The sequence below is a fragment of the Macaca nemestrina genome, chromosome 4 (assembly GCF_043159975.1).
Source record: "Macaca nemestrina isolate mMacNem1 chromosome 4, mMacNem.hap1, whole genome shotgun sequence".
NCBI lineage: Eukaryota > Metazoa > Chordata > Mammalia > Primates > Cercopithecidae > Macaca > Macaca nemestrina.
The window spans coordinates 156,183,571-156,207,839 of record NC_092128.1 but is presented as its reverse complement, the minus strand read 5'-3'; the positions used below and the strand labels follow the sequence as shown (position 1 = coordinate 156,207,839).

The following is a 24,269-nucleotide window of genomic DNA, read 5'->3' as shown; positions in this document are numbered from 1 at the left end:
GAGGGGTGAGGGTTAAACAGGGGACACTGGGGACTCCCAGAGCAGGGAAGGAGGGGGCGAGGGTTGAGTGTACATTTAAATATGCTTACTGTGTAGTCGAGGATCCTGGAAGAGTAAATGTTTTTAACTTTCTCCATTCTTTCTAAAGACTCAGTAAGGCAAGGAACTTGGCAGCAGAGGCTGACTCCGATGCCTGGACGCTCCAGCCAGAGCGACTCTACCCACATTCCTCTCCCAGAGCTGCCTGAGAGAAGTGCTCAACTATTTAGGTTCAGAAAACATTTGCTTTAGACTGAGGCAAGGCTCTGTAAATACTTTTCTCTCTCTGGAAGCTTGGATAGACGGATTGTGCTCCCTGAGCCGACGGCCGTGTTGCCCTCTCAAAGGGGCAGTCACAGCTACCAGCGTCATTAATATATAATATGTGAGCTATGGATTATGTCATCAACATATACACCAAGGTGAGGTCGTCATCCCCTAATCAAATTACACAGTCTCCGGACTCAGCAGCCCCGTAGAAGTGTGGTACAAATGAGGAGGAACTGTGAACGAATACACCAGGCTCACTGAATTTACATCCTCTGGCAGATCAGGGAAAATGTTAAGAGAATCGGTAGGTAAACGGTCAGCTTTGCTGGGGAGCCTGTTCCTGCTTCCATTTTTTTTTCCTTTTTTTTGTTTTTTTGTCCTTCTCTGAACTAGATGGCTCCTAGGGAAGCATGAATTTTCTTTCTTTCTTTCTTTCTTTCTTTCTTTCTTTCTTTCTTTCTTTCTTTCTTTCTTTCTTTCTTTCTTTCTTTTCTTTTCTTTTCTTTCTTTCTCTTTTTTTTCTTTTCTTTCTTTTCTTTCTTTCTCTTTCTTTCTTTCTTTCTTTCTTTCTTTCTTTCTTTCTTTCTTTCTTTCTTTCTTTCTTTCTTTCCTCTCTCCTTCCTTCCTTCCTTCCTTCCTTCCTTCCTTCCTTCCTTCCTTCCTTCCCTCCTTCCTTCCTTCCTTTTTGAGACAGAGTTTCGCTCTTGTCAGCCAGGCTGGAGTGCAGTGGCGTGATCTCAGTTCGCTGCAACCTCTGCCTCCCGGGTTCAAGTGATTCTCCTGCCTCAGCCTCCTAAGTAGTTGGGACTACAGGTGCCGACCACCACACCCAGCTAATTTTGTATTTTTAGTAGAGACGGGATTTCACCATGTTAGCCAGGCTGGTCTTGAACTCCTGACCTCAAGTGATCCGCCCGCCTCGGCCTCCCAAAGTGCTGGGATAACAGGCGTGAGCCACCGCGCCCGGCCGAATTTTCTAAAATAAAATAAAACATCAGTTCCCAGAAAACAGTTTCTCACTTTGAATTATGCGGTTTCCACATTTCAGCTGATTACAGCTATACTTGCACATCTCAAAAATTCTCCAAAGAAACAAGTCTAATGCCAGCGATTTTTATAAATGTGCGCTCATGGCTGCCTTTTCTTCAGCAGGAGGGAAACCTCACCAAGCGATTTCAATGATATTCCACCCCTGGGAGATCAGGGCCACCACCTCCCAGCCCAGCTCACCCAAGCCTTGAGTTTATTCTGCCTGCCTGAGTTGGAGTTCGCCCTCCCTCCCTTCTGGGGCGAGTGGAGGGGATGCCAGACATTGTGCGGTTTCCCGAATGCTTACTGTGGGCTACGCAGTGTTAGACGCTTCATGTAGGAGTCAGACAACCCGGCTGAGACACCTGGTTAATAATTACACAGGTCGGGCCGGGTGCAGTGGCTCACGCCTGTAATCCCAGCACTTTGGGAGGCTGAGGCGGGTGGATCACAAGGTCAGGAGATCGAGACCATCCTGGCTAACACGGTGAAACCCCGTCTCTACTACAAATACAAAAAATTAGCCAGGCGTGGTGGTGGGCGCCTGTAGTCCCAGCTACTCGGGAGGCTGAGGCAGGAGAATGGTGTGAACCCCGGAGGTGGAGCTTGCAGTGAGCCAAGATCGCGCCACTGCACTCTAGCCTGGGTGACAGAGCGAGACTCCACCTCAAAAAAATAATAATAATAATAATAATTACACAGGTCTGATTACACGTAATTAGACCCGTCACAGAGATGAGGATGTTGAGGCTCTGGAACCTGGTGGTGTGGGGGTCGCCGTGGGCCACCTTGCAAGCAGTGGGCCTTGTGTGGTCTCTGCGAGGCCCCTTTGCTCTGAGGCTCGGGAGCACGGTGCTGTGGGGGTCCTTGTGGACCACCCTGTGAGCGCTCTGCATTGTGTGGTCTCTGCGAGGCCCCTTTGCTCTGCACGCAGCTGGCCCTGGAGAGGAACCCTGGAAGGGAAGGTGGGCAAGGCCCCGGGCTCCGTCTAGGGTGCTGGCTCCTTCAGAACCAGGGAACAGGCCAGCACACATCCTGGTTTTGCAGCCCGGTCCCAGCGTGGGGACAGAAAGGGGCAGGGACTCTCCTCACCTTTTTCTGGGCCAAAGCATGCTTAGTGGGGTCTCCAGGCAGGTCTCCAAATACGTCCCGGTGATGAAGCAGTCAGGGGAAATTCCTCCTGGACTTCAGCCTTATTTCATTTTCTTCCCCACCCCTGGGGCTGTGGTTGGGATTTATTGTGTTTATTTTCCGAAGTGCAGCTTTTATGATCTGGGGTCTGCTGAGGGGGGCTCAGACATGACCCTAAGCTGGGTCAGGTCACACGGTGCCACTCACTCTGCTCTGCCCACATGCGCGGCCCAGGAGGAGCGCCCTGAGTCACAGGCGTGGAAAGCAACGATGCCACTCGCTATCTATAAGAGCCTCTTTCCCTGGGAGAGGATAAGGTCCCTCCCCTAAAAATTCTCAAAAGAAACAAGTCTAACGCTGGCAGTTTTTGTAAATGTGTACTCATGGCTCTTTCTTTAGCAGGAGAGAAACTTCTGCAGTTTATTTCACTGTGGTGGACATGGCTGTTTTGGGGCACCCAGACTCTGTTCCCTCTTTCTGTTAACAGACCCCTGACTCTTAGATGGGGCCACCCCCTTCCCGCCTCAGTCCTCAGGGTCTGGGTAGGGCTGACCTCCCTTTCGGGCACCAGCCTGGCACTTCCAGAGGCAGAACCCTAACCTCCTGGCGGGAGTGACTGACCGAGGGGCGATGGTGACTCTCCCAGGCCAGCGAGAGGTGAGGGCACTCACTGGGCCATCGGGAAAGCCGTTCTCAGCAGAAGGACCTTGTGTGAGATGCTGGTGGCAGGTGAAAGGGTGAACCGGCCCCATTTCGAGGGCAGAGTTGATGTCGTGGGCTGTGCTCTCTCTCTTTTTTTTGAGATGGAGTCTTGCTCATCGCCCAGGCTGGAGTACAGTGGCGCGATCTCAGCTCACTGCAAGCTCCTCCTCCCGGGTTCACGCCATTCTCCTGCCTCAGCCTCCCGAGTAGCTGGGACTACAGGCACCACCACCACGCTCGCCTAATTTTTTGTATTTTTAGTAGAGACGGGGTTTCACCGTGTTAGCCAGGATGGTCTCGATCTCCTGACCTCGTGATCCGCTCCCTCGGCCTCCCAAAGTGCTGGGATTATAGGCGTGAGCCACCGCGCCCGGCCGGGCTGTGCTCTTTCTTTAGCGGCTCTTGACACCAAAATGCAGGGTTCTGTAGAGAATTTTTGAAGCCTGAGACATTGTAAACGCTGCGTTGTGCCTCTGATGTTAAAGCAGCAGCGACTGGGTGCCAAGGAGAACCTCAGGATGCTGATTTCCTCATCTGTGCTGGTTGCCGGGAGCGTGGTCAATGCAGGGACGCAAACGTGTTCCCATGCCAGCTAGGCTGGGCTGCAAAAGTGACGTGCGTCTCATTTCTGTTTCTCCCTGAGCCCCTCCACGCATCAGGCCCGCCTGAGGCAGAAGCAGAAGAGACAGGCTCCTTCCTCGCTCTGAGGAGTTCCAGCAGCACCGACGGGAGAAGACCAGGCTGACCCAAGGTCCAGGTGGCCGTCAGGTGGGAAGGGCAGCTCACAAGGTCAGAGGCTGGTGGGCGCTCAGATGAGCAAACCTCGAAGGCTTCTATTGTTTCTATTAAAACTTTTTTTTTTTTTTTTGAAAGATAGGGTCCTGCTCTGTCGCCCAGGCTGGAGTGCAGGGCTGTGATCATGGCTCACTGCAGCCTCGACCTCCTAGGCTCACCCCATCCTCCCGCCTCAGCCTCCCAAAAGTTGGGACTACAGGCATTTGCCACCATACGTGTCCCAGGCTTCTGTTCTCAAAAAATAAAATAAAAAATCAATTCCTAGAAAATAGTTCCTCACTTTGAATTATGTGACTTCAGAATATGAGCTGATTTTATTTTTGAGAATTTATGCCTCCCTAGTAACTGTCTAGTTCAGAGAATGACTAAAAAATACTGAAGGAAGAGCAAGCACCCAGAAAAGCAGACACTTCTCCTAAGGATTTTCCTAATGTTCTTTTTAAAAATTGTGTCTGATGGCCGGGGGCGGTGGCTCACGCCTGTAATCCCAGCACTTTGGGAGGCCGAGGCAGGTGGATCACGAGGTCAGGAGATGGAGACCATCCTGGCTAACACGGTGAAACCCCATCTCTACTAAAAATACCAAAAATTAGCCAGGCGTGGTGGCGGGCGCCTGTAGTCCCAGCTACTCAGGAGGCTGAGGCAGGAGAATGGCGTAAACCCAGGAGGCGGAGCCTGCAGTGAGCTGAGACCGTGCCACTGCACTCCAGCCTGGGTGACAGAGCAAGACTCTGTCTCAAAATAAATAAATAAATAAATAAAAATAAATAAATAAAAACTGTGTCTGATGTCGAAGGAAATTCAGCACTCATAAATCTATAGTTAGAAGTTGGCAGGCGATTATTCATATTATGAGGTTCCTGACATTACGTGCTCCCCAGATACATTTAAAGATGTTCGATACCCCGCCTCTACTAAAAAATACAAAAAACTAGCCGGGCGAGGTGGCGGGCGCCTGTAGTCCCAGCTACTCGGGAGGCTGAGGCAGGAGAATGGCGTAAACCCAGGAGGTGGAGCTTGCAGTGAGCTGAGATCCGGCCACTGCACTCCAGCCTGGGCGACAGAGCGAGACTCTGTCTCAAAAAAAAAAAAAAAAAAAAAAAAAAAAAGATGTTCGATAAACGAATTCTGACACATTCAACAGTTCATAGACATCAGAAATCAAGCTTTTGAACCATATTCTATGATGGCAGTTTACAAACAGCACTCACTCCAGAATTAGAAACACGAACTTCACAGTGTGAGCTGCGGCCAGCTTGGAATGATGGAGTTCTAGGAGATGTTTTATACCTCCCTCTATTTTATAAGCTTTCTGCAACAAAAACTGCTTTTAATTAAAAACTACAAGTAACATATAACCTGGCCAGGTATGGTGGCTCATGCCTGTAATCCCAGCACTTTGGGAGGCCAAGGCAGGCGGATCACTTGAGGTCAGGACTTCAAGACCAGCCTAGCCAAACGGTGAAACCCCGTCTCTACTAAAAATACAACACTGAGCCGGGTGCAGTGGCGGGTGCCTGTAGTCCCAGCTACTCTGGAGGCTGAGGCGGGAGAATCGCTTGAACTCAGGAGGCAGAGGCTGCAGTGAGCCAAGATCGCGCCATTGCATTCCAGCCCAGGTGATAAGGGAGAAACTCTGTCTCAAAAAAAAAAAAAAAGACATAACCAGATATCACAGAAATAACCCTAAAGTCCCCCAGGTTCCCCACCAGTTCCATCCTTCTCTATCCCCCTCTAGGCCAAATGCAAGCATAGATTTGGTGTTTATCAAGATTACAATTTATATTTTTGCCTCGTAGATATGCATCAGAAACAACCTAAGTCACTGTTCTATTTTTGGGGTTGATTAATGGTGTCTTATTACACGTGTTGTCTAGAACGCACGCATTTCGCTGAATGTGTCTGAGAGCCGCTGGATTCGTGAGATTCACTGCTGGTCTTCGTGAACGTCCCCAAAACAGGCTGCAGCTCCCCACTGGCTGATGGCCTGCTCTCTGCTTCCCTTGCACGTGTGGGTGGGGGATGCCCCTCCCGCCGTGTTCTGAGGGTTGGGATTTGCTGGCTGGGTGTGCCCCTTGCTAGAGTTGGGAGCCAGGGTGCCCAGGCGGGACCCACCTCACAGCCACAGGCGGTGAGACAGCGGGTGGAGGGGTCGGCCTCTTCCCCGGAGACACTGGATGGTTCACGGATGGTCACGGGCCAGGCGACGTGGAGGTCCTGGAGCTCGGCTGGCACTTGGTGCGTGTACGTCGGCCGCTGGCATGTTGTCATTGTCATCGCTCTTGTTCTTATTATAATTGGTGTTTTAGGCAATTTTGGGCTAAGCGTTACAGAAGCCCTTCCTGTCACTGCCAGGCCCCAAATAAATCGAGAGGTTATTTTAGAAGTAAAGAAAGCAAATGTTTCAGAACACTACGAAACCCAAATTCATAGCGACAGCAAAAGGTTTTCTAACCAACCAAACTTTATTTTCTATTCAACAAAATAAGTAGACAACGTATGTTGCTTTTTTTCCAGCATCTGTTTTTAAGGTTTACTCATTTCCTGCTTCAAATCCCCTCCCCTCCGCCAGGGCCCCCTTTCCGGCAGCCCCATGTGAGGAGACAGACAAAGGGAGAGATCTCAGGGTGGACAACACTGGCCTTCAGCTCACGCGTTTCTGGTTCAGCGGTGCACGGTGAACGGGCTTCTCCTGATGGCTGACGGCAGCCACACAAGGTAAAAGCAGGCGAACATTCTCAGGACATCATGTAAGATGCCAAAGACGTCGGTTCTTTGTTCGACTCCCTGGATCTGCTGAGCCAGCTGGTGACAACGGAGAAAAGCGTCACACAAAGCAGAAAGCGTCACACAAAGGCCCAGGCGGGTTCAACGGCTCCTGCAGGGTGGCCCAGGGGCCCTGGCACCCCCTCCCTGGGCAGCAGTCACCATCTTCGGTTTCGGGGTTCCCTTTCAGAGGTGAGGGCTCCCGTTTCGGGTGATGACACAGACGGCCTTCTTCTTCCAGCGACCAGCGCTGTCCCCAGGCCACGGTGCCTCTCTTGGGCTGGAATCCAGAGGCCTGTAGCAGCCACAGTCTCTGTCCCTGCCGCGTGTTCATGATTCTGGTCCTAGAGGTTGTTGACGACATTCAAGGTGGCTGTGTTTTTCCTTAATTCTAAAGGTTTGCGCAGACACGCGGCGAAAAGCGTGAACTCAACACCCTGCCTTCACTGCAAGTTCTCCTTACTCATGAAAACAGAGAAACACACTTTTACATCTTACACAGGAACGTCCCCCAGCATTGCTCTCATGTAAGGAGACTTAATTAAACCACCAAGGTCCAGCTCCTTTCTGGATTGTAAGAGTACGTGATGCTGTTTGATCCACTAAACATACTCCTTTTATTAAAGTTTGATGCCTTTGGAAATCTACCTGTGGTTTATCGGAAGGCTTCAGGATTTCTCTTCCGCAGTTTTGAGTTCGGAGACAGGACTGGATTCTGGAGGTGAGGCCCATACACTGGACCAAACAGAGGACTGGATAGAACACAACCAGGACAAAGCAGGTTCCCATAAGCCACGCCCACCAGAGCCCCGTGGGTTTACGTTGCTGTGGCAACGACAGGTGTTACCACCCCTTCCAAGGCAATGATTCAGCCACCCAAAAGCTACCATCCCTTCTCTGGACGTCTCTGCACGCACTGCCCCTTAATCTAAGTGGGTATAAGCATGGCTGCAGAACTGCCCGAGCCGCTGCTCTCTGCCTGCCGCTAGCCCTGCTCTTCTGGGGCAGTCACGGAGCCGTAACACAGCCGCTTTGATACAGCTGTTTTCTTCCCTCTACCGCCAGCTGGCCCTTGAATTCCTTCCTGGTGAAGCCAAGAACCCTTGCAGGCTAGGCCCCAGTTTGGGGTTCACCTGCCCTGCATCAGCTTCATTCTGATGCCTGGATGTGTGGGTGGATGGATCCTCTTCCTCCTGCTCAGTGCACAGGCGCCCTTCAGATCAAAGAACCTCTGCTTTCCTTCATATTTCCTTCCTACTTTGAAAAATCCCTGGTCTTCATTCCAGTGCTTCCCTGCCACACCGTCTCCACAGCCTCTCCACCTGCCCTTCTTGTCTCTCAACTGCTCTGTCAGCTGCTTTTGTGTCTCTGGGTCTTGGTGCTGCTGTGTTCTTCAGTTTTATATTCCAATATCCTATTTTTTTTTTTTTTTTGAGAGGGAGTCTTGTGCTGTTGCCCAGGCTGGAGTGCAGTGGCGTGACCTCAGCTCACTGCAAGCTCCTTCATGCCTTTCTGCTGCCTCAGCCTCCAGAGTAGCTGGGACTACAGGAGTCTGCCACCACGCCTGGCTAATTTTTTGTATTTTTAGTAGAGACAGGGTTTCATGGTGTAGCCAGGATGGTCTCGATCTCCTGACGTCGTGATCCTCCCACCTTGGCCTCCCAAAGTGCTGGGATTACAGATGAGCCACTGCACCCGGCCATTCCAATTTCCTAATTATATCTTCAATGGCATCTGGTCTACTTTGCTTAGTGGCTATTTTTCATCTTTAAGATCATCAAAGTGGTTTTTAAAATAAGATATAACCTGGATACTGTGAAATCCATGCTTCTTAGTGTACAGCTGGGCAAGTTTTGACAAGTGCATTTCGCCATGCAGTCAACACTACAGCCAAGACAAGAACGGGTCCATTGCCCAGAACCTGTCTCCTCCCATCCCCAGCCCCTGGCAACTGCTGATACATTTTCAGTCCCCATGGTTTTGTCTTGCACCATGTTGTGTAAGTGGAATTATTCAGTAAGAACCTTTGACCACATTGCTTTCATTCAGCATAATGCATTGGGGTTCAGCCTTGCACACCTCAGTGGTTTTCCTTTTTCATGGCTGCATAGTATTCCAGCACATGGCGATACCACAGCTCATTTGCTCACCAGAATATTTGAGTTGTTTCCAGTTTTTAGGGAAAACAAATAAAGCCACTATAAACCCTCATACACTCATAAACAGGTTTTTCTATACCAGTTAGCATTTGACTTGTCAAACACCTAGAACAAGGATGGCTGGGGCATGGAATAAATATGTATATGTAACTGCAAGAAACTGCCAGGCTAGAGTCCCAAATGGCTGAGCCACTTTGGATGCCCACCAGGAACAAGTGAGAGTTCCAGTTGCTGTATCTCCTCTCCACTACTTGGTATTTGGAGATGGTTTTCGTTGGTTGTTGTATTAGTCAGGGTTCTCCAGAAACATAGAATCAACAGGGGTGTGTGTGCATGTGTGTGTGCACACGTGTGTGCACATGTGTGTACACGTCTGTGTAGCAGGCACTGGGAGGGGAGAGACAATTTAAGGAGTTGATTCATGTGACTATGGAAGCCTGGCAAAATAGGATGGCATAGGTCCACAGACTACGCCTGTGGACTCAAGAAGGAATCTGAAGGCATCTGCTGCAGAATCCTTGTGGCTTGGGGAGCTCAGTCTTTGTTCTTTTGAGGTCTTTGACTGATTGGATGAGTCCACTCAATCCTGGAGCGCTGTCTGCATTACTTAAAGTCCACTGATTTCAATGTCAATCTCATCCAAAAGACACCTTCACAGAAACATCCGGAATAATGTTTGACTAAATATTTGAGCGTGGTGGCCCAGTCAAGTTGACACATAAAATGAACCATCACAGTTTTGTTCTCTTTTTCCTCTTAGCTGCACTAACAGATGGGTGGAGGTGTCTTGTTGTGGTTTTAATGTACATTTCCCTGATGGATGACAACGTGGGGCAAATTTTCATGTGCTGTATGTTCTTTGGTGAAGTGCCATCTTAAAAACTGGGCTGTTTGCTTTGCAAATATTTTCTCCTAGTTTGCAGCTTGCCTTGTAATTCTCCTGTCTTTTAAGAGTAGAAGTTCTCAATTTAAAGTGCAAGTAATGCATTTTTTTGTTTATAGATCATGTTTTTGGTGTCAGATTAAAGAAATCTTTGCCTAACCAAAGATCATAAAGATATTCATCTTGCCGGGTGCAGTGGCTCACGCCTGTAATCCCAGCACTGTGGGAGGCCGAGGCGGGTGGATTATGAGGTCAGGAGATCGAGACCATCCTGGCTAACACGGTGAAACCCCGTCTCTACTCATCTCTACTAAAAATTAAAAAAAATTAGCCAGGCATGGTGGCGGGCGCCTGTAGTCCCAGCTACTTGGGAGGCTGAGGCAGGAGAACAGCTGGAACCTGGGAGGCGGAGCTTACAATGAGCTGAGATTGCACCACTGCACTCCAGCCTGGGCAACAGGGCAAGATTCTGTCTCAAAAAAAAAAAAAAAAAAAAAAGATATTCATCTATGTTTTCATCTACAAGCTTTATAGTTTTATGTTTTACATTTAGGTCTATGATGCATTTTGAGTTAATTTTTGTTTATTTATTTACTTTTGAGACAGGGTATCACTCCATCTCCCAAGCTGGAGTGCAGTGGCTCAATCTTGACTCACTGCAACCTCCACCTCTCAGGTTCAAATGATTCTCCTGCCTCAGCCTCCCATGTAGCTGTGATTACAGGCACACACCACTGTACCCAGCTAATTTTTGTATTTTTAGTAGAGATGGGGTTTCACTATGTTGGCCAGGCTGGTCTCGAACTCCTGACCTCAAATGATCTGCCCACCTTGGCCTCCCTAAGGGTGGGGATTACAGGCATGAGCTGCTGCTCCCACCCTACCCCAAACGTTTTCATCATCCCCAACATAAGCTCTGTGCATGTTAAAGAACAAAGCCTCCCTCCCTTCTCCTCCAGGCCCCCATAACTGGCGGTCCACTTTCTGTCTCTATGAATTTGACTACTCCGGGGACCTCAAACTAGTGGAACCACACAGCATTTATCCTTTTGTGTCAGGCTTATTCCACTAAGCGTGATGTTTTCAAGTCCATCCGTGTTGTAGCACATATCAAAATTTCACCCTTTTTTTGGGGTGAATCATTTAGCTCTTAGAAAAACAATTGGTGAAGATCTTCATGACGTTGGATTTGACAAATCCATGAATGTGTATGACAGCGAAAGTACAGGCAATAAAGATAAATCGGTAAACTGGACTTCATTAAAATTAAGAACTTTTGTGCACGAAAGGACACCGTGAAGAAAACCCGTGGAATGGGAGAATGGGAGACAGTATTCGCAAGTCGTTTATCTGACAGGGAATCAGCAACTTTATTTTAAGGCATCAGGTTTTGGTCCAACTGCTCCACAAAGTTTATCTGATCACGAGTGGATTCCTTTTCCACTTGTGGACTTGGGTGGCCGCCTTTCTTTAGATTTCCATGGGCGTCTTACAATTTGGGTGCACAGGCTCACTTAGTGGAAGAGTCTTGGTTCTTCCTGTTCTCTGTCTCCCTTGCTCTCCGGTTCCGGCCCTCTCTGTAGTGGGCTGTGTTTTCCAGAGGTGGCTGCATGACTCTGTGATCCCACCTGTTCTTCGCACTCTCATGTAAGGGGGATTATGTCGTCTGGAGCCTCTACAAGCTGCTTTTCACACAGTTGGGATTCACCGAGACCATGGCATACATTCGTGGTTTGTTCCTTTTTGTTGCAGAGCCGTAACCCACAGCGTGGATGTACCACAGTTTATTTAACCGTTCACCTTTTGACGGACATCTGGCTTGCTTCCAGTTCGGGGCTATTAGACAGAAAGCTGCTATAAACGTTAATTAGCAGGGTTTTGTGTGACCATAACCGGGGTTGCACTCTGGGAATAGATGGTTACCAGTGTAACTTCTGGATCATGATGGCTACATGGTCCGGTTTTAAAGAAACTCAAACTGTTTTGGAGAGGGGCTGTACCATTTTACCTTTCCTCGTTCCCGCATATTTAGTTTTGACATCTGATTAAGGGGACAATACAGAGTCACTGAGTGTGTTCGATCCTGAGTGTGACTCGGATCCCGAACGAGGCCAGGCAGCCATAGTGCCCACCCCAGAAGGGGGAGTTGAACGTGCCCACCCCCATGTGCCAGGTTTCTCCTCCAAGGGGGACCCCCGGGGCGCTGAGCCCGCCTGCAGATGTGGCTTTACCAAGGGCAGCGACAGTTCCAGGCACCCCTGGGGCCAACTGGGTGCAAGCAGTATAAGTCACCTCATATTTTAACAAGTTCATTCATTCATTTATTTTTTATAGAGACGGCGGTCTCACTCTGTGGCTGAGGCTGGTCTCTAACTCCTGGCTTCAAGCGATCCTCCCACATCGGGCTCCCACAGAGCTGGGGTTTCAAGTATGAGCCCCCATGCCCCGCCGTCTGGGTCGTCTCAGAGCTGAAGGTGCTGCTGTGAAGGCGACATTTCCTGGAAGAAGACTGTGTCTATCCAGGGCTTTCTGGCCTCAGACCGACTCACAGACACGGCTCTCGGTCAGAATTCTGCAGATTATTCCTGGAAATACTATTCAGTCTCATGCCTACCGTGAAACAAAGCCCCCTACTCCCGTAGGATCCCGCCTCTCTACTTTTCTGCAGAATTTCCTAACCCGGATGGCTTCTCTTCTCTTCCCTCTGCGTGCACCTAAAACGGAGCTTCGGCCCAGAGGGGACCCGTGAAGCGGCGACTCTGCGATGGGGAGTCCACCTCTCTCGGGGCCCCAGCGGGGACTCACTTCCAGGCACTGAGAGACCGCGGGGCGGGAGCACCCGGCGCTGCAGAAAGCGCTGGGACCCGCGTTTCTGGCTTAGCTGACCCACAGACCAAGGCCAGGAGACAGCCGCCGGGCACCACGGATTTGGCCTGGACCCCCGGTCGCTCTGGGGTGGAGAGCAGCAGACAGCGCAGGTGGCGGAGGGGGCCACAGTCCTGGTCTCCGACGCCGACTCCAGGCTGTGCTCTCTGCTGAGACCCAAGTGTCCACCGGGGGATCCCGGCGCCCGGAAAGCACCACCGAGTCTCAGGCGCCCCCAGGGCGCACGAGAATGGGGCGCACGAGACCGGGGCGCACGGGACCGGGGTGCACGGGACCAGGGCGCTCCGAAGAGACTTCCGTCAGTGCAGGGAGGCTGTGAGGACACCCCAGGCTACCTCCAGGGACGGGGACGGAGCGAGCCCTGCCCTGAGCTCCCCGGGAAAGGAGCGGGGGCCGCCCCGCCCGTCGGACCACCCAGCGCGCCGCCTCCTCCTCCCTCCCCCCGCAGAGGTCAGAGGGTCACCGAGACGCCCAGCTCCGCTCCCCTCGGCCGCTTTACGGGTGGCTGGGGCCTCCCCCGCGCCGGGATTGGATGCGAGAGGACGGGGTGGGGGAAGGCGGGGGACCCCATAAACCCAGGTTCCGGCTCCGGCGGAGAAAAGCCCACAGTGCAGTAGCTGCTGGGCCGCGTGGAGACGGCTCTGCGCGAAGCCGGCGGACTGCGCGGAGGAGGCGGCAGCTGCAGCCGGGGCGCACCAGGATGTTTGACAGCTCGCAGTATCCCTACAACTGCTTCAATTACGACGCCGACGACTACCCCGCCGGCAGCTCCGACGAAGACAAGAGGCTCACGCGGCCCGCGTACAGGTGACTGCGGGGGTAGCGGCGGGGGTTTGGGGAACAGGGACCCCCCCCTGCAGGGGTCCCAGGTAGCCGGGACCTGCCTGGGACGAAGGAAGAATGAGGGGGCTTTCTTCTCTCCGACGGAGCTCAGAGAAAGGAGGCATTTGTCCCTACTTTGGGGAGAGCCAGGGAACGTTCTTGGCTTCCCGGGGAGGGACCTTTCCAGCCCGGGGAAGAGCTTCTGGGGTCTGGGTGGCGCCGGGGGCCGCGAGCTGCGGGGGACACTTTCCCCAACACCGCCTCACTCCTCCGCCTCTGCGCCCCACGGCGCCCTGCGGAACGGGGAGAAGGACGCGCTGTGGGGAGGGCTGCCCCGCGGAGACCCCGCCTGACCCCCGGGCTCCGCAGCTACATCGCCTTGATCGCCATGGCCATTCAGCAGAGCCCCGCGGGGAGGGTGACCCTGTCCGGCATCTACGACTTCATCATGCGCAAGTTCCCCTATTACCGCGCCAACCAGCGCGCCTGGCAGAACTCCATCCGCCACAACCTGTCCCTCAACAGCTGCTTCGTCAAGGTGAGCGCCGCCCCCGACGGGCCCCGGGTGTCCCCGCGTGGCGACCCCTGCGCCAGGGCCTCGGTGACGGGGAAAGGAGGGCACCGCTGCGGCTGCGGGGAGGTCCGTCCACGGGGCCGCCTCCACCTGCGCAGTGCGCCACCCTCGCCCGGATCCAGGGCGCCCCGAGGGGACAAGGCGGGCCGGCGAGCAGCCCAGCGGAGCCGCTCCCAGCCCCTCCCTCCACGCGCGCAGGTGCCGCGGTCCGAGGGCCACGAGAAGGGCAAAGGCAACTACTGGACGTTCGCGGGCGGCTGCGAGTCGCTGCTGGACCTCTTCGAGAACGGCAACTACCGGCGGCGGCGGCGGCGGCGCGGGCCCAAGCGCGAGGGGCTGAGGGGTCCGCGTGCGGGGGGCGCCCAGGGGCCCCCGGGTCCGCCCGAGCCGGCCGCCGGGCAGGGGTCCCTGGCACCGGACAGCGCTGGTGAGGGCGCCCCGGGACGGGACCCCCATGCCAGCCCCGCCAGCCCCGCCCCCCAGGGAAAGGAGCACCCCCGGGACCTCAAGTTCAGCATCGACTACATCCTGTCCTCCCCAGACCCCTTTCCCGGACTCAAGCCGCCCTGCCTCGCACAGGAGGGCAGATATACGCGGCTGGAGAACGTGGGCCTCCACTTTTGGACAATGTGATGTGGGGCCACCCGGGAGGCCCCTGCAGTTCAGTCTGGGGTCTTCCCCAGACCCTCCCTGGAAAGACGTGTCCAGCCTCACCTTGAGTCAGGAAGCCAGAGTTCGGCAAATCCTACGATTTCTCCTGCAGACTGAAGGTCAGGTGCCACGCTAGGCCTGGATTGGGAGGACAGGCGGAGGTGGTGCTCCTTAAAGGTACAGACTGTGAGGCTGTGACTTTACCTGTTCGGAAAACAGTTGTCTTACAGGGAAAACCCCACTGGGTTCCAGTTTTACCTGAGGGTTTGCTCTGGACTGGCCTAGTGCTCTTGCTCTGAGGAATAAACACAGGTTCATGTTCCCTAGAGTCGGGAAACATTTCATTCCTTGGTCACTTGAGGGTGAGCTTTCTAGACAGCCACATCCCAAAAGCCACAAGTGCCCAGTGTGCGGTCAGTGGGCTGGTTGACATCATCCCCGTGGTTAAAATAATAGTGGTAAGGCACAAACCGTGAAGAGGGATGGCAATTGGCCCCATGAATTAGTCACCCCGAGGCTTATGATGGTATCCGTGCTAGGGGTGACATGATCGGAAGTGACAAATGTATCTTGTTGGGTCAGCCGAGTATTTTGGTGACAGTTTAAGAAATCAGTTGTGCTTTTTACACCACAAGGGAGAAAGGCAAGGTGGGAAGGTGGGGCCCAAATTTGGGATGATACTGGGGCAAAGTTCAAATTTCTTGATTCTTCTGAGCAGGCAGTAAGCCCTGATTCAGGCACCTTCTGTCAACTGGTTTCCCAAAAAATCAGGTGCTCAAGAGAGCAGGCTGTGGATAAAATTCCTGCAACACCTCACAGGGCACGGTCACAAGCATCTGAGGTGGGCGCACTCCACTTGAAATGTAAATGATTTAATTACTGTGTAGAGATGGGCATTCTGAAAAACACAGTTATGCGCAGTGAAACTATTTGACCAGCCTTATCGTTTTTCACCAGTCCATTTTTGCAGAGTTAATTGCTTTCAGTGACTTAATTGGAACATTAGTATGGATTACACCTAATCCGATTCGCTGGGTGACAACGATTGGCTAATTTTGTGAACAGCAAAAACGCACCCAACGAGGCTGGCTGTCTGGTTTGGGAATTACATAGTCTTGCTTTATCGGACCCTTAAAAACAGGGACTGGGCGGCCGTGAAGGTAGGCGGGCTGCAGAGACAGATCAGAACATGCAAAAGATGCTTGGCCCTGGCTTCATCTCTGTTCGGAAAAATCCAAGCATTCCCCCACTCACCTGCCCTGTAAATAGATTTGATGTGTTTGGTTCATTGTTTTGAGAAGAGGGAGGAAGGCCATTGCTGACAGATGCTGTGAACGCCTGGCCCCGTGGAGATACGCCCACTCCCCAGCCTCCTGGCTCAGACAACTGCAGCCTCTGCCTACAAGGGCACCCTTCGCCCAGGGAGAAGGAGCCGGAGCCCAGCTTCAAATGCCTGTTCCTGGAAGTGGAAATGAGGCTTGCAATGTGGACACCTCTCCTTTGCAAATGTCAGCTTCTGGTTTCCAGAACTCTCTGCTGGGAGAGCAGCCAGCATTTCCGGCGCTCCCACCGCCCACCAGGTGTAGGATCCCAGGAGATGGGTGCTGCGGCTCTCACGCTCATTTCACGGATGGGACCGTGCATCGCAGGCATGCAGCTCCAGTTTGGCTCCTCACCCTCTCCATGCTGGCTTGTACAGGCTATCAGCATGGTGTGTACACGTGTGTGTGCGTGTGTATTGTGGTGTGTGCCCTGTGTCTGTCTGCACTCTTGTTATTTATATCCCTTTGCTGGTTGTGCTAAAAGCCTAGATTTAAATCATACAAGATGTAATTTAGACGGTTATAAGAGGCAGATGCTCCCATACGTAAGTATATGGCAAAGAAAGTATCCGAAGATATATTTTTCTGCTGCCAACAGAGGAAATAAAATTTACATTTTATCTTTTGAGTTCCTGCACTTTGTTCTGGTAAGCAAAGCCTGACTTGAAACAACAACAAAACCCCTTTTCCTAAACAGGACGCTCCTGGGGGGGCCTCAGAATAAGTCAAGGTCTTTATAGCTTATCCCCTCTGAGAATGTATTTGTGGCCAAATGCAGACTCTATGCCCAGGAGAGGCAAGGGCGGCACTGGGGGAAATCTGTGTATGATGAGGTGTAGCATTTGTTTTGCAAAGGGTATCAATCATATTTTTAAAAGCAAAGGGACATTTTCAATTTGCCAGTGTGTGATACCCTGCAACTTCAGAAAGGTTCCCAGCCCTTAGAGTGAATGGCATTTAATATAACAGGGTGAGGGCTGGCTGTGACCTACTCAAATGTCGCCGCCACCACGCAGACTTGCCCCACACAATTATAATTAAATACTTTATGCCTTTCTTGCAAATCCGCTGATTGATCATCGATATGTACATTACCACCGCATTACCCCCGAGCAGATGTCTGCCACACGCAGGTTACGGATCACCGGGCTTCCATTAACAAAGTAGGGAGGTGCTGCTGGGCGGACGTTCAGCAGCGTGCAAATGACTGTGTGCAAATGACTGTGCTTGGGACGAAAGTTCCCAGGCTGGGTGGCACCTGGGCCCTGACCTCCTTTTCCCGAGACTTCAGGGCACCCCTTCTCGCAGAAGCTGGGCAGAGGCTCCTCCACCAAATGTCACAGGAGTGAGGGGATGGCCCATGGTAGCTCCTGGAGGATGGAGAATCCCAGGAATCCCACATTTATCCCTCCCTCCCACAGATGGAAGCGGGAGAGCGGCAGATTTGAGAGCAACCACCAGGTCCCTGAGTGCAAACTGACCACAGATGAGACCCTCCCCCGCACTGCTGACTGGTTGGGCCTAGTGTAGCAGCACCCCTCCAGAGAGGCCTCCTTGGCTGACACCTGCCCTTTGCACCCAGCTGAAGTAGGACTCTTGGAATCTGCTGTCCATTGGCCCCTGGTCTGCCTCCTGGGGAAGAAGAGAAAAGCCTTTTCTTCAAATTCCTTCCGTCCTTGATTGAGCAGGGTGGGAGCTGTTTGTTTATTCACTAGCAAACATTCGTGAGCCCTGAGCTAGGAGTTGGGGCACAACCATGAACCCAAGAGGCCTAGACTGCAGCCCCACAGCACATGCGTGAAGTAGACAGACAGCTCCGCGTGTGTGCAGAGCCCTGCACCGGGATGTGTCAGGAAGGGAGCCCACGAGGCACTGAGCAGAGGATGAGTGCTGCAAAGTGCATGGCCAGGCCAGGCTCTCAGGAGCCGAGGCCGTGACGGTGACAGTGAGCTGGAACAACAAGCTAGGAGGAAAGTGCCTTCTAGGTGGGGGGCAACCTGTGCCAAGCCCTGTGCCGGGGACCAGAGGCCAGTGTGACTGGAGGGAGGTGCAGCCAGGGAGCCACGCACGGGAAGACCCCAACCACACCCACCAGCCCCCACATCCCGGCCAGACTTACCATCTTTTTAGCCTTTGAAATGCAGCTCCTGCATCCACCTCCATTTGTCCCTGTTCTTTCTGATATATGGAACACCTGCACAGCTCAGAAGGACAGTCACCTCCCATGGTCTGGGTGTTTGGCCTTGGTTAATGTAGCCTCAGCATGCACCACACACTACTCTTGCTCCTGTCCCCAAGCGTTTCTTCCTGGCCAGTTCCATCCTGTGCTCATAGAAGGTGAGGATGGTGTACAGAGGGTGGGGGTCTCCGTGAGCCCCCTCCTCAGTGTCGCCCAGCCAGGACAGCTGCCCTGAAGGTCTGCAGTGGCGCTGGCTTCCCTGGGACAGAGGAGCACTGGGCTGGGAGTCGTGCCTCTGTGGGTCCACAGCAGGGTCTTCAGCCCACTGGAGTCCGAGGCTCCTCGCCCGTGGCATGGGCTGTGCACAGCACCACCCAGGGCTTAGGCGAGAGGCTGTCAGCTGGACCCATGGGCCCTGGCCCAGCTCTGCTCCCATCTCACGCCCCTGTGCATCTGCCTGGCCCTGGGACACAGAGAGGGAAGGGACCAGCTCCCTGGGGTATAAAGGGCTGAGCTGGGCGTCCCCGTGGAACCTGGCTCCCCGCAGTCCCCAGGCCAAGGGGGCTCTCTGGGCACCTCCCTACCAGGAAGCAGGCCCTGGACTCCCTGCCTCTTTCCCTGGGACCCTGTGGTCTGCCCCAGGCACTGTCAGCTTCCTCATGGCCACCTCCTATCCGACTGGCAGGCCGGGGACAAAAACTTCCTCAGGATGACACCAGGGCAGTGAGGGGCCAGTGAGGGGCCAGAGGACACAGCCCTCAGTGGGCTGGGACTGGCACGAGGACACAGCTGGGCATTTCCTGCCTGGATTCTTCTGAGCGGCCTCCACTGGCCTCCACGCAGGGGTCGGGTGGCCCCCTCCGCTGTCTTGGTTTCTTCTGTGGTTCTGACCGGATTTGGGGAACAAGGGTGCCCCCACTCCCAACACCCCAGGCTGTGACAGGGCTGGGCTCTTGAAATTCCTCAGTTCTAACCTTCTGGTTCCCAGCCCTGCCCCAGGGCCAGGCCAAGTCCATCTCCATGCTGAGGGCCTCGGAGTCTCTCCGTGTGCACTTTCCAGAGGAGGAACCCAAACAAGCCGTTTCTCACCAAAATGTGAAACTCAAAACAAGCACAGGGCCTGCCTGAGGCTGCTGGCGGCCTGGGGACTGAGGGTCCGACTTTGCCCCCTCCTGGCACCGCCTGACCACCCCTACAGCCCCCAGGCTCCCCTTGGCCCCGCCAGGTCCCACCTTGCACTCCCACATCCCTCTCCCAGGTCCTGCCCAGCCCCTCCTGTGCCCTCAGCCCTGCCTGGTCCTCCTGACCCCTCTGGCTCCCTTTGGTCCCTCCTGGCACCCCCTGGTCCTCCTGGGTCTTTTCTGCCTCCCAGCCCCTCCCATTCTCCCCCCAACCCCTCTCTACCCCCAACTCTTACTGGCCCTGTAGCACCCCCAGGTTCCCAGGCCGCTTCTGGACCCCCGGCCCTTCCAGGCTTCTCCTCTGACCCTTGAACTCCCCAACTCTCCTGGCTCCCCAAGCCCCTCCTGGCCCTGCCTGGTCCCTCCTGCCCCCCAGCCCTCCCCATCCTCCCCCAGCACAGCTGGCCCCCGGCTGCCAGGAGTCTGGGGAACACCAGCGGCTTCCTCAAACAGGAGACTGTGCTTTACACTCAGGCCACTGCACCTGAAACAGCTGCACGTGTCCAGTGCCTCAGGCCATCCTGGGACTAGACTGAGAGTCTTATTGACAAAGCTCTGCTAAAGATGGGACTCAGAGGGGCAAGGTTTTGAGAGTCTTTGGTCAGGCTGAGGTCCCACAGTGAGCGTCTACCCAGAATGCCTGTCCCAGCGTGGATGATGGGACACGGGGCTGCGGGGTGGACGGAGAGGTGCTGGGAGGGAGTGGACGCGTGGATGATGGGACGCGGGGATGCGGGGTGGACGGAGAGGTGCTGGGAGGGAGTGGACGCGTGGATGATGGGACTTGGGGCTGCGGGGTGGGGGGAGGAGGTGTGGCAGAGAGTGAACGCGTGGATGATGGGACAGGGGGCTGCCGGGCTGCAGGAGGAGGTGCTGGGAGGGAGTGGGAGCGTGGATGATGGGATGCGGGGCTGCAGGGTGGACGGAGGAAGTGCTGGGAGGCAGTGGACGGAGCACATTCAATCTTCAGAATTCCTACACGTGGGTCACTTCCTCTCCTGCACACAGTAGGCGCCCTGCACACAGATGATGAATAGATTCACGGGGTCCGAGGAGGAAGCTTCTTTGAGGGGAGGAGATGGATGGGGAAGTTATATCGTTCACAACGACTCTGCCACATCCCAGCAAACCCAGGCCCAGTGTCCCCAGGGTCAGCCCAGGAGAGCATCCGAATCCTGGTAGAAACAGGGGCTGGTGTTTGCCGAGGGCTCTCCATGTGCTGGGCACGGTTCTGAGAACACTCACCCCCCAGGACCCCATGGAGACAGTAACACTCATCCCCCAGGGCACCGGTGAGGCCTGGAGAGGGTCACGTGCCTGGTAGTGTGCGGAGGGGTCTGAGCTCAGAGGTCAGCAAATTGTCTGGAGTGACCCACAGGGTCAGTGTCGGGGCCCTGAGAGTGGCCGACGGCATTTGGAGGAGGGGAGACAGGTCTTCCAAGCCCAGGTGCAGGTCCAAGGGCTCAGGGTCTCCACACACCCAAGCCTCTGGGGCGTGCCGCCACCTCGCAGGGCCCCCAGCTCTCCCCACTGAAAGGGAACGATGTAATGACAGTCCAAGAGAGAACGGAGGTGCCGTCAGCTGCAGTGTAAGGCTCGGGGCTGTGGGTGGTGGACCTCTTGGCGGGATGCTAGGGGCCCCACTCTCATCTCCTCGGAGGTGCAGTTCCCACTCCAGCAGGTGCAGAGGGAACCTCAGTCCAAGTTGATACGTAAAGAAGCTCGGTTCTCCTCAGAGGTGCGGTCCCCACTCCAGCAGGTGCAGCGGGAACCTCAGTCCAAGTTGATACGTAAAGAAGCTCGGTTCTCAGGCCGGGCGCGGTGGCTCAAGCCTGTAATCCCAGCACTTTGGGAGGCCGAGACGGGTGGATCACGAGGTCAGGAGATCGAGACCATCCTGGCTAACACAGTGAAACCCCATCTCTACTAAAAAATACAAAAAAACTAGCCGGGCGAGGTGGGGGGGCGCCTGTAGTCCCAGCTACTCGGGAGGCTGAGGCAGGAGAATGGCCTGAACCCGGGAGGCGGAGCTTGCAGTGAGCTGAGATCCGGCCACTGCACTCCAGCAAGGGGGACAGAGTGAGACTCCGTCTCAAAAAAAAAAAAAAAAAAAAAAAAAAAAAAAAAGAAGCTCGGTTCTCATAGCTCTGCTCTCCCACAGGGATCTCACCCTCCCGCCAGCCCCAGCAGCCCTGTAAGAAGAGCACGGGGCAGACTCCACAGCTCCATGACCCAGAGCAGGAAACTGAGGCTCAGAGGGGCCTCTCAGAGCTTGCTGGGGTAGAGGCCAGACTTGCCTGATCCCAGGAGCCCAGGATGCCTGGCCGAGGGCAGCATGACATCCTCTAACCTGGAAGTTAACGGGCACAGGCTTGAGGCCTCCTCCATCCCTTAGCTGTGATTCTGTTCAACTCCTGAGCAAGTGTCAGAGATGGTGGGAACATTCTGGATCCCAGGGGTCCTGCATCGGGGTGGGGCCACCACTCCACGCACAGCCTGGCCTCCCCCAGCTCTGGAATGTGGCTGGCCAGGACTCACTGCTGCGAGGCGCTTCTGGGGGGACACCCCTCCCATTTCCACCAAGAGGGGCCTGGTGTGCCGCGCTTGCCGTAATTACAAAAGAAACCCAGGAAAGGGGAAGTGCACACAACCTATTACCTGTAATTTGATTTTGCTATTCAGCCAAATTAACAACCTATAAACATTTGCAAAATTACATGTTTTCATCCTGTGAAAAATACCAAGTGCCTCTTATGCAAATGTGCCGGGTCCTCGCGCTCTGCCGTGCCGGAGAACGGCTCCTCAGAACCCAGCGCGGGGCTTGTCAAGCCAGGCCGTGCATCGTGGATTGCAAATTAACAGGCCTCACATGCTTGTGTACAATTACATTCCCACCAGCTTTAGGCAACTGTAGACCCAGATTCCAAATAAGATGTGAGTTCACTCAACTGAAACTCGTGGTATTAGATTTATAATAAACAAAGGGAGGTCACACGGCGATGCCATTTTTTTTAAAAGAAAAGGAAATTGAATGACAGCCCCCTGAACTTGGTTCAACTTCCCCTCTGCGTCAGAGCGACTTCAGCGCACACCACACACTACACCTGCTCTATATGGGTTTGCAGTGGTACCCCGGTGGACCCGGTGTCAAGCGAGACATGTTCGGCTTCCCCTGCACTCTGTGTGGAGTGAGGCAACAGAGGAGTATGGAGCCTTCGCCAGCCAATGGAGGCACCACAGCCGGCACACCTGATGCCTGCCCACTGCACCCTCCCAGGCACCTGCCCCGAGCCAGGGCCGAGAGGACCTTGAGGTGTCTGCACTGATGGCTTCCAACATCCACACTGCTCGCCAAGGAAACCCATCCAACCCTTTGGGACCAGCTAACAGGTCCTTCCACGCCCCCCAGCAAGCCTATGTCCAGAAACTCACCCACAATTGCTAATTCTCACCCAGGGACACCACCTCTGGATCCTCCAACTAAACTCAGCTCCTGCAAAGTGAGGTCAGGTAGCAAGAAACGCTGCATTCTTCGTTCCCGAGTTTGGGGTAGGAAGAAGAGAGAGTTTGGACCAGCCCCCTCTTAAGACAGTTACCTGAATCAATTTGGTTCCAGAGAGCGAGAAAAATCTGCCCACTCATGCAATTCATTGCTTAACGTCTGTTAACAGATGTGATGCTGCTTCACAGGTTAGCGTGGAGCCACAGGCCCTTCCTTCTGTGCAACGTCGCTCCATCCTGGGGCCGCGTACAGGGCTGGACAAACAGCAACGGACATGGTCAGAGTGACGCCTGCAAGGGCCCTGCCGCATGAGGGCACCCTGTGCAGTTCTGAGGCTCCTCACGCTCTCTCGATAGGTGCTTTTGGCCACCAGTAACAGAAATCCTGGGCGATGACAGCGTCGACAAACACAGGAATGGCTTAGCTCCCCCAGCAAGAAGTCTGGGGTGGGGCATACGGCTCCTTCCTGGGGCAGTTTAATGTCTGAACCCAACAGAAGGGATGAGGGCAGCCCCAGCCACAGATCCTGGGCCTTGTCCACACAGGGAAGGCCAGCTGCTTTAGCCAGAGAAAGACGGCACAGGAGAAAAGGCTGGTGTATGTGGGGGAGAGGAAGAGGGGAGATGGGTTGCCCCCCTCAAAGACACTGCATCTGGGCCGAGGGCTCGGACAAGTCAGGGCCTTGAGGAAGTTCTGTGAACCATTTTGCCCACAGCCTCCTTTGTTTCTAGTGCCCAGGGAAGGTGCATCCAGGCAGCAGAAGCCAGCATGCCGCAGGCTGGTGAGCCCGTTGATGGGAAGTTCTGGTGTTGAAAGTGAATCTTGTGTATCATCCCGGGTGAGGTTCTGCAGAGGAGACTCCCAACAGCCGTCACCTTATCACCCTGGGAGGGTGCAGGGCAGAGAACACTCTCCTCTGACAAATGGGGAAACTGAGGCTTGAGAGGACCCACAGCTTTAAAGCAGCCAAACCCAGGAATAAATCCAGCCCTTCAGATTCCCACCCCAGGCTGTTTCAGACAGAGGAGGAAGAAATGGTTTATTTCACCCAGTTCTCCCGCTTGTCCCTAGAGTCAGCAGGTCCCCTCCCTGGTGTCCTGAAGCCTCCTTGCACCTGAGGCTGACCAAGTGCAGATGTGCCTGGCTGTCTACTGGGCCTGCCTTCATAGGCCTGAGATGCAAAGAGAGAACATCACATGGACATGCACACACATGAACACACACGCATGTACATAGACACATATACACACACATGAACACATGTGCGTGTGCATATACATATATGCACACACATGAACACACACTTGTACATAGACATATATACACACATGTACATAGACATATGTGCACACACATGCACACCAACATAGGCACACAC

At 54.0% G+C, this 24,269-nt stretch overlaps 1 protein-coding gene across 1 annotated transcript; it reads left to right on the top strand.

The window, feature by feature from the left end:
- Positions 1-12,145: 12,145 nt before the first annotated feature.
- Positions 12,146-16,626, top strand: LOC105483432 (forkhead box L3). The gene is made up of 3 exons (XM_011744343.3): positions 12,146-13,467; positions 13,852-14,020; positions 14,255-16,626. The coding sequence occupies exons 1-3, from the start codon at positions 13,193-13,195 to the stop codon at positions 14,687-14,689; spliced, it is 879 nt and encodes a 292-aa protein (XP_011742645.2). The 5' UTR covers positions 12,146-13,192; the 3' UTR covers positions 14,690-16,626.
- The last annotated feature ends 7,643 nt before the right edge of the window (positions 16,627-24,269 follow it).